Source organism: Oncorhynchus keta, chromosome 28 (genome assembly GCF_023373465.1).
Source record: "Oncorhynchus keta strain PuntledgeMale-10-30-2019 chromosome 28, Oket_V2, whole genome shotgun sequence".
Lineage (NCBI taxonomy): Eukaryota > Metazoa > Chordata > Actinopteri > Salmoniformes > Salmonidae > Oncorhynchus > Oncorhynchus keta.
In genome coordinates, this window is record NC_068448.1 from 63,096,562 (window position 1) to 63,106,576 (window position 10,015).

At 43.0% G+C, this 10,015-nt stretch overlaps 1 protein-coding gene, 1 long non-coding RNA gene and 1 pseudogene across 75 annotated transcripts in view; 2 read left to right on the forward strand and 1 right to left on the reverse strand.

Annotated features, from left to right (window-relative positions):
- The first annotated feature begins 1,116 nt into the window (after positions 1 to 1,116).
- LOC118361170 (uncharacterized) lies at positions 1,117 to 3,704 on the forward strand (annotated as a pseudogene).
- LOC118361661 (E3 ubiquitin-protein ligase MARCHF6) overlaps positions 3,677 to 10,015 on the reverse strand; it is a 29,368-nt gene continuing 23,029 nt past the window's right edge. For 44 of the 47 annotated variants that reach the window (XM_052483496.1, XM_052483495.1, XM_052483494.1 and 41 more), the window contains 8 exons: positions 8,236 to 8,446; positions 8,068 to 8,137; positions 5,937 to 6,136; positions 5,609 to 5,743; positions 5,368 to 5,457; positions 4,553 to 4,685; positions 4,293 to 4,428; positions 3,677 to 4,063 (listed from right to left, as the gene is read on the reverse strand). In XM_052483496.1, coding sequence (XP_052339456.1) covers positions 3,976 to 4,063; positions 4,293 to 4,428; positions 4,553 to 4,685; positions 5,368 to 5,457; positions 5,609 to 5,743; positions 5,937 to 6,136; positions 8,068 to 8,137; positions 8,236 to 8,446 — 1,063 coding nt within the window. In that variant the 3' untranslated portion in view covers positions 3,677 to 3,975. The remainder of the gene's footprint in view (positions 4,064 to 4,292; positions 4,429 to 4,552; positions 4,686 to 5,367; positions 5,458 to 5,608; positions 5,744 to 5,936; positions 6,137 to 8,067; positions 8,138 to 8,235; positions 8,447 to 10,015) is intronic. The other 3 variants (XM_052483497.1, XM_052483544.1, XM_052483543.1) reach the window with 1 other exon arrangement.
- Positions 9,659 to 10,015, forward strand: part of LOC127912853 (uncharacterized) — a 2,452-nt gene continuing 2,095 nt past the window's right edge. For all 28 annotated transcript variants that reach the window (XR_008083692.1, XR_008083711.1, XR_008083712.1 and 25 more), the window contains exon 1: positions 9,659 to 10,015. This exon is cut by the window's right edge. This is a non-coding gene — a long non-coding RNA (uncharacterized LOC127912853).

Sequence of the window (10,015 nt, forward strand, 5' to 3'; positions counted from 1 at the left end):
TTACATTTAAGTCATTTAGCAGACGCTCTTATCCAGAGCGACTTACAAATTGGTGCATTCACCTTATGACATCCAGTAGAACAGTCACTTTACAATAGTGCATCTAAATCTTAAAGGGGGGTGAGAAGGATTACTTATCCTATCCTAGGTATTCCTTAAAGAGGTGGGGTTTCAGGTATCTCCGGAAGGCGACTAACCGGTGCCCCCACACATTTACTCTGTACCGGTACCCCCTGTATATAGCCTCGCTATTGTTGTTTTACTGCTGCTCTTTAATTATTTGTTACTTTTATTTTTTACTCAACACTTATTTTTCTTAAAACGGCATTGTTGGGTAAGGGTTTGTAAGTAAGCATTTCACTGTAAGGTCTACTACACCTGTTGTATTCGGCGCATGTGACAAATAACAATTGATTTGATTTCAACAGAGCAACAAATGTTTATTTTATTGTAGGCTATATCATTCGATTAAATGGCTTCTTATGGTAGTTGTATCTATATTTAAGTGACTGCAGAAGTATGTGTGTGCCTGTATGTGTGTTTTACAGGCAAGAACATTACTGAACCTGGCATGAGTACCACCTTTTCTTTTCAGATTCACTCACTGTAATACACTTTGGATTACAGTTAAATTATATGACAATATCCCTTTTATTGCAAAAAGTAAACACTTTCTCCATGTAGCCTACCTACAGTTAAAGTCGGACGTTTACATACAGCCAAATTAATTGAATTAAACTCAGTTTTTCACAATTCCTGACATTTAATCCTGGTAAAATTCCCTGTTTTAGGTCAGTTAGGATCACCACTTTATTTTAAGAATGTGAAATGTCAGAATAATAGTAGAGAGAATGATTTACTTCAGTTTTATTTGTTTCATCACCCAGTGGGTCAGAAGTTTACAAACACTGAATTAGTATTTGGTAGCATTGCCTTTAAATTGTTTAACTTGGGTCAAGCGTTTTGGGTAGCCTTCCACAAGCTTTCCACAATAACTTGGGTGAATTTGATAGTCATGTCACGACAAAGCACTTAACATGGTCCACGCACACCCACACAGTCGTGAAAAAGGCATGGCAGCACCTCTTCCCCCTCAGGAGGCAGAAAATATTTAGCATGGGCCCTCGGATCCTCAAAGTTCTAAAGCTGCATCTTCAACAGCATCTTGACTGTCTGCACCACCACTTGGTATGGCAAATTCACCGCCCTTGACCGCAAAGCACTACAAAGGGTGGTACGGACAGCCCAGTACATTACTGGGGCCGAGCTCCCTGCCATCCAGGACCTCTTTATCAGGCGGTTTCATAGGAAGGCCTGAAATTGCCAAAGACTCCCGGCACCCAAACCATAGACTGTTCACTCCATAGACTGACCAACAGACTCCGAGACAGTTTCTACCCCCAAGCCATAAGAATGCTAAATAGCCAGTCAGTTAAATAGTCAATTAATGGTACCCAGACTATCTACACTGACCCTGCACACACACACTATAACAACACTCCCACACACACATTAGTGGTTATTGTAGCTATTATGTCAAACGATCTTTCACACCTCGTTGATTTATGAGGGGGGCGGACTTCATTTAATTCTATTTATTTGTTATTTAACCAGGTAAGTTGACTGAGGACACGTTCTCATTTGCAGCAATGACCTGGGGAATAGTTACGGGGAGGGGAGGGGGGATGAATGAGCCAATTGTAAACTGGGGATTATTAGGTGATCGTGATGGTTTGAGGGACAGATTGGGAATTTAGCCAGGACACCAGGGTTAACACTCCCACGATAAGTCTAGGTCCAAGAGGCTTCTTAACAGCTTCTACCCCCAAGCCAGAAGACTCCTGAACCTCTAGTCAAATGGCTACCCAGACTATTCGCATTGCCCCCCCCCTCTCCACACCACTCTCTGTTGTCATCTATGCATAGTCACTTTAATTAACTCTACCTACATGTACATACTACCTCAACTAACCGGTGCCCCCGCACATTGACTCTTACCAGCACCCCCCTGTATACATTGTTATTTTTACTGCTGTTCTTTAATTACTTGTTTCTTTTTATCTCTTATTCATATTTTTTGAAACTGCACTGTTGGTTAGGGGCTTGTACGTAAGCATTTCACTGCAAGGTCTACCTACACCTGTTGTATTCGGCCCATGTGACTAATACAATTTTATTTGATTTGAGTGGCCGGGTCTTCACACTAGGCTTTGATACAGTATGTACGTACTTACCAGTTCAAACCATGGTTGTCCAAGACTCACAGTTGGAGACACCTAAGGCCCGCTGCTCCTGAGTCTATACGGGAGCAGCGATAGGACAAGACTGTAACTACCAATTGGATATCATGAAAAAGGGATAAAAAATGCTGAATATGAATACTATATGGCACAGTAGCTTGGTGATAGTTGAACTAAATTGAAACGTGTAGTGTTTTCAGTAGTTCATGACTTGTTTCCCATGTAGCTTACTACTAGAGCTACAAACAACTTTTTTGGCTAAATTTAATTATGAGTGAAGTAGGCAAGAATTTATTTTCTTTTTCAGGCATCCGACCTGCCAAATTCTCAATTGAAACATCGTTTTGTCTTCAATAGGATAAATTACACATTCTGTTAACCTCTGACTACAGAGTGATCTGTTCTTGCAATTAGTATTCTATGACATTTGGGATTATATGATCATTTTCCACAAAAAAAGTTGAGTCAACACTTTTTTTACAAGTAGCTTTAGTTAAGTAAACTGTTTCTTCACCTTTAGCATAGATTAACTTCCAGTGGGATGTAATTGGTCAACTATATTTTCAGAGCAGTTTCCCCAACACTGCTATATGGCCACCAGTTACTATTCAGTTGCGATTGAATGGACCCCCAGGTCACATGCTCCTGTTTGAATGCATAAACCACCTTAAAGGAATGATACATAGAAATGACTTACCTGTTTTTTCACTTTCAGATTCACAGATGGGACAGCTACAGTTATTTCATCCATGACCAGAGTATTTTCCAATTGAAAATAAAGGCATATTGGTTATTTATTGGTCCTTGGTTTACTTACACCTGTTGTATCAACTATACGTAACAAATAGGTCTAAACTTTGATTAGAGTGTGGGAATGTGTGTCTGCTCTCTAGCGTGCACACAGCTGTCACCTGATGACGGTCCCATTCGAGAACCTCACAATCCACAGCGGCGGGCGTGTGAGACTTGAACCGAGGGTTCTGCTTTGAGAATAACGGCTCTTGTCAGAAATGGGATTCGATGTCACCATCCTAGCGTGAGATGAGAAACGCCATCACATGGCAATAAGGCAGAACCCCAGCGTATACAGGATCAGACAGGAGGGAGAGATGCCCATTCTGGAGTGGCCAGATGAAAAGAGAAACTGGGCTCTGGACGGAGCTATACAAGTTCACTCTGGATACAAGACAGAGAAATGTGGCTACCATCAGAGCTCCCCAAGCTCCATCTTCTGTGAGTCTCTCTGCTCCATCCTGAAGCCCAACAGGAGGCTTACCTACATGGGCCAGACTCATCACCACCCAGTTCCCCTCAGAGGAAGGACGGAACGTAACTAAAACCACCAGAGAGCTGACAGATGAGATACCTGACATGCAGAAGTTTGGAAATGTGCTGGAATCTCCACTTATCCCAAAAGAAGAAGCTATCACACCAGCTCCATTATGTAAAAACGTTTTTTTTTAATGTACAATTTTATAACATGACAATCAACAGGACACAAACAGGAGGCAAATTGTCAGTTTGATTTCATAAATACACTAAGATGTACAATGGTCACTGCATTAATTCAAGTCTTTTACATTTCAGACAACAGAGTGCGTCCAAAGTATTTACACATGTACAGTTCTCAGGTTGCAATTAACCAAAGCAAGGCATGAACACCACAGAGAACGAGAGAGGGAGGGAGAACACGAGAAGGGTCATTTCAAAAAGCCTTGACCTCACACAAACATGACTACTCTGGGATAGGGTTAGGGGGCGGGACAGAGCTGGCTCCCCTCGCCTTGCGTTCATAGTTGACAAGCCGCTGGCCAACCAGGTACCTGCAGGAAAGGCAGAGAGGGAACAGGGGAGAAAAGAGTCATGTCAATCACAATACTAGAGCACTTACAAAGTTTGTGTGTCAGCAGCTGATCAAGACCTTGAATAGTTAAATCGGGTGTGGTAGTCTTGGCCGAAACAAAACCCTGCATAAGCTGAAGCTCCCCAGGACCAGGGTTGTACTATCACTGAATGAACAGGCCAGATATGGAGATAAGGGTGGGTGGTTACTTGTCGTTCTTGATGTGTTCGTAAAGGCGTTTGAACTGTCGTATCTGGAAGGAGAGGATGCCGATGATGGACACCACCATCAGGAGGAACGGATAGATCCTCCTCTGTATCAGAATCTGCATCTCGGGAGTCACACCTGATACACCAGGAGGGGTCCAGTGTTATTAGCACACACGCACACACACACACACACACACACACACACACACACACACACACACACACACACACACACACACACACACACAAACACGACTGACCTACGGTAGGTACGACCCCGGCTGCTATGACGTAGGGGACACACAGGGACAGCAGCAGCACTGAGATGACAGGGGCAGCCAGCTTACGGATAATGAAATGGAGGTCGATGTTCCTGATGCCGTTAGCATACACCTGACAGGAGGAGAGGTGGCAATGTTACCCCTCACTGGTCACTTTACACAGTATCAAAAGGTTAAAGGCTATATTGATCATGTAGAGGGAGTGGACATGTCTCATTGGTTTCCACAGGTTCAATTACAGTCACAATGTAAGCTGGGTAAACAGTGTGAGATTGAGAATTCTAATTCTATTAGGTTAAGGCAGTGTTGTCTTTTTTAGGAACTCAGTCTGGCTTTCAGATTACTCTTAAATTGTAAATGGTAGAATGTCATTTTTAAATTGGGTTGTGCATCAACAGTTTTCCTCGTCATGTCAGTCTACCTTAGAGGTATTTTTAACTTGTCAGAAATGCCCAGATCAACTAGACCATGTCAGCGAATGGTTTTTAGCCCATAGATTTTGTTCTAATGTTTGAGTCACTCAAATATCATATGAATAGACATTAGACATGTCAAGATGTATAGAACTGGAAGGAAATTAGCTTCAAAACAGCAAAATGATCTCTGCACCCCATGACAAACTGTTTAGAATTACAGAAAATAAGCTTTTTCTCTCTGCCAACAAGAGCGGTGTGAACAGTTTTGAGTCATGAACAGTGCTTGTGCCCATAGAAATAGATGTGGCACGGGATGTTCCCCAATGCTGGAAGAAACGCCAGGGTTAAGGAATAATGACGTGGAATAAGGTAACACACCTGTTCTATGACAGACTTTAACCACCACTGGGGACCCATGAGTGTGATGGCAGCGATGATTTTGGCATGGAGCACCCCCAGAGCCCAGTCCTACACACACACACACACACACACACACACACACACACACACACACACACACACACACACACACACACACACACACACACACAATGAGTTTCACGGTTTAAAATACACTGATCACTACTATTACATTGTAGCTCTCTAACACACTCAGTACCTGCCAGGGGTAGAAGAGAGGTGTCTGGTCCAGAGGAACGCGTAGAGGAGCAACGATGACCAGCTCAAACAGCAGGCCCAGCAGTAGAGGAATAACACCTGCCACCAGCAATGCTACTACCAGAGTCTTCAGAATCTACACAAACCCACACACAAAATTAAAGGCACGAGATGATCGGATGTTGAAATATTACCTAAAGTATCTTGGCATGGACATCTCGGCCTTGGACACACAGCCACATAAAAGGTATCCATCCAGCCACCTTCATAATGAGTACAGCCTACCATATCTTTGTCCACATACAGTTCCAGCAGAGAGTAGGTCTTACCATGAGAGTCCACTCCTGGACTTTGATCATGATGATGGTGCGTCCCTGGGGCATCCAGGCCAACAGCACGGTGGCACCGCGGATGGACAGCCAGCACACGTACAGACCACACGCTGCTGTATACAGCTCATGGATCTTAGAGCTACCCGTCCAGAACGACATCAGCCAACGGCCCGTAAACACTACAGTACACAGATGGGCTTCAGATACTTATGAAACAGATATACAGTGCATTCGGAAAGTATTCAGACCCCTTGACTTTCCACATTTTGTTACGTTACAGCCTTATTCTGGATGACCTTTTTTTAATCCTAAACAATCTCAACACAATACCTCATAATTCTAAAATGGTATAAATGTGTTTTTTTCCCTCATCAATCTACACGCAATACTCAGTACTTTGTTGAAGTACCTTTGGCAGCGATTACAGCCTGGAGTCTTCTTGGGTATGATGCTACAAGCTTGGCACATCTGTATGAGGAGTTTCTCCCATTCTTCTCTGCAGATCCTCTTAAGCTCCGTCAGGTAGGATGGGGATAGTCGCTGCACAGCTATTCTCAGGTCTCTCCAGAGATGTTCTTATCGGGTTCAAGTCTGGGCTCTGGCTGGGACACTCAAGGACATTCAGAGACTTGTCCCGAAGCCACTCCTGCGTTGTCTTCGCTGTGTGCTTAGGGTCGTTGTCCTGTTGGAAGGTGAACCTTCACCCCAGTCTGAGGTCCTGAGTGCTCTGGAGCAGGTTTTCATCAAGGATCTCTCTGTTCTTTGCTCCATTCATCTTTGTCTTGATCCTGACTAGTCTTCCAGTCTCTGCCACTGAAAAACATCCCCACAGCACAATGCTGCCACCACCATGCTTCACCGTAGGGATGGTGTCAGGTTTCCTCCAGAGGTGACGCTTGGCATTCAGGCCAAACAGTTCAGACTTGGTTTCATCAGACCAGAGAAACTTGTTTCTCATGGTCTGAGAATCTTTAGGTGGTTTTTGGCATATTCCAAGTGGGCTGTCATGTGCCTTTTACACTGAGGAGTGGCTCCAGTCTGGCCACTCTACCATAAAGGCCTGATTGGTAGCATGCTGCAGAGATGGTTGTCCTCCTGGAAAGTTCTCCCATCTCCACAGATGAACTCTAGAGCTCTGTCAGAGTGACCATCGGGTTCTTGGTCAGGGAGGTGACCAAGGCCCTTCTCCCTCGATTGCTCACTTTGGCTGGGCGGCCAGCTCTACGAAGTCTTGGTGTTCTTCAATGCTGCAGAAATGTTTTGGTACGCTTCCCCAGATCTGTGCCTCGACACAATCCTGTCTTGGAGCTCTACAGACAATTCCTTCGACCTCATAGCTTGGTTTTTGCTCTGACATGCACTGTCAACTGTGGGACCTTATATAGACAGGTGTGTGCTTTTCCAAATCATGTCCAATCAATTTAAATTTACCACAGGTGGACTCTAATCAAGTTGTAGAAACATCTCAAGGATGATCCATGGAAACAGGATGCACCTAAGATCAATTTCGAGTCTCATAGCAAAGGGTCTGAATACTTATGTAAATAAGGTATCGGTTTTTCATTTGTAATACAATTGCTAACATTTCTAAAAAACTGTTTTTGCTTTCTCATTATGGGGTAGTGTGTGGATTGATGGGGAAGAAAATGTATTTAATACATTTTAGAATAAGGCTGTAATGTAACAAAATGTTCTAGACATTCAGGGTAGAAAAAGGGCATACAATACATTTCCTAGCTCGAGATGAATCAATTATACTCATTTGATTTAAATTAAGAAACATGTCAAATGTGGCAGCTAGCCTAGTGGTTAGGAGCGTTGGGCCAGTAACCGAAAGGTCACTGGTTCGAATCCCCGAGCTGATTAGGTGAATAATCTGTCTATGTGCCCCTGAGCAAGGCACTTCCCCGAGCTAACAAGGTACAAATCTGTCGTTCTGCCCCTGAACAGGCAGTTAACCCACTGTTCCTAGGCCGTTATTGAAAATAAGAATTTGTTCTTAACTGACTTGCCTAGTTAAATAAAGGTAAAAAAAAAGAGATCCCTAATTGCTTTGGATAAGAGCTTCTGCTAAAAATGATAAAAATGAATCAATAAATAATGGAGTGTGTCCATCACCATGTCTCACCTGGTAACGTCAGACACACCAGGCTGGCCACCAGCAGAGTGACACACATAAAGCCTATCAGCAAGACGATCTACAGACAGGAGGAAAGAGACAAATTATAGGGGGGACTTTTCCTGAAGTGGTAGGGCTGGAAGCCTCTAGGTCCACCTGCTGTAATGTGTGACTCACCCTAAAGGGGAAGCGTAGAGGGCGTTGGTAGGGTTGGAAGCCTATAGGTCCACCCTGCTGTAATATGGCCTGATGGGCTGCATGAAGCCCTTCCCCCACAACATGGGCGGGGTTGTTGTTATGGTGACCGGGAGCAGGATTGTTGTTGTTGTTGACAGGCTGGTTGGCCTCATTGTCTTCCTGTTCACCCAGCAGGTAAGAGTGGAGGTCTCTTGAAGTGGGGGAGGGAGGAGGACAAGAGAGGGAAATGAGGAGAGAGTTAATAAATATATACTATACTGTTTGGGAGTGTGTGTATATATATATATATATATATATATAAGTGTGAATATGCAGTGCAGGGATCATCAACAAGATTCAGCCGCTGGCCGATTCGTTCTTGAGCGGATGGTCAGGGTGCCAGAACATGTAGACTGCAAATTGGCCACAAGACGGCCAAACAGACTAAATATTTTACTAAAACATTATTTCAAACCTAACATTTGTATATGGTCACGGTGCCTTCTGAAAGTATTCAGACCCATTGACTTTTTCCACATTTTGTTACAGCCATATTCTAAAATGTATTATTATTATTATTATTATTTTAAATGTCCGCATCAATCTACACACGATACCCCATAATGACAAAGCAAAAACAGGTTTAGGCATTTTTGCTAATTAGTCAAATAAAAAAAACGAAATATCACATGAACATAAGTATTCAGATCCTTTACACAGTACTTTATTGAAGCACCTTTGGCAGCAATTTGTTTTCATACATACAAACCATCGGCAGGCCAACAAGTTCAATCTTGATTTTATCAGACCAGAGAATCTTGTTTCTCATGTTCTGAGAATCTTTAGGTGCCTTTTGGCAAACTCCAAGCGGGCTGTGATGTGCCTTTTACTGAGGAGTGGCTTCAGTCTGGCCACTCTACCATAAAGGTCTGATTGGTGGAGTGCTGCAGAGATGGTTGTCCTTGAAGGTTCTCCCATCTCCACAGAGGAACCCTAGAGATCTGTCAGAGTGACCATCAGGCAGTGGTGTAAAAAGTACACAATTGTCATACTTGAGTAAAAGTAAAAAGATACCTTAATAGAAAGTCACCCAGTAAAATACTACTTGAGTAAAATTCTAAAAGTATTTGGTTTTAAATATACTTAAGTTCTTAAATTCCTTATATTAAGCAAACCAGTAGGCACAATCTTTTATTTTATTTACAGATAGCCAGGGACACACTCCAACACTCAGACATCATTTACAAACTAAGCATGTGTTTAGTGTGTCAGATCAGAGGCAGTAGGGATGAACAGGAATGTTCTCTTGATAAGTGTGTGAATTGGACCATGTTCTGTCCTGCTGAGCATTTAAAATGTAACGAGTACTTTTGGGTATCAGGGAAAATGTATGGAGTAAAAAGTACATAATTTTCATTAGGAACGTAGTAGAGTAAAAGTAAAAGTTGTCCAAAATATTAATAGTAAAGTAAAGTACAGATATCCCAAAAAACTACTTAAGAAGTACTTTATTTTTTACTAAAGTACTTTACACCACTTGCCATCGGGTTCTTGGTCACCTCCCTGACCAAGGCCCTTCTCCCCAGATTGCTCAGTTTGGCAGAGGCGGTCAGCTCTAGGAAGAGTCTTGGTGGTTCCCAACTTCTTCCATTTAAGAATGATGGAAGCCACTGTCAACTGTGTGACCTCGCATAGACAGGCGTGTGCCTTTCCAAATCATGTCTAATCAATTAAACTTACCACAGGTGGACTACAATCAAGTTCTAGAAACATCTCAAGG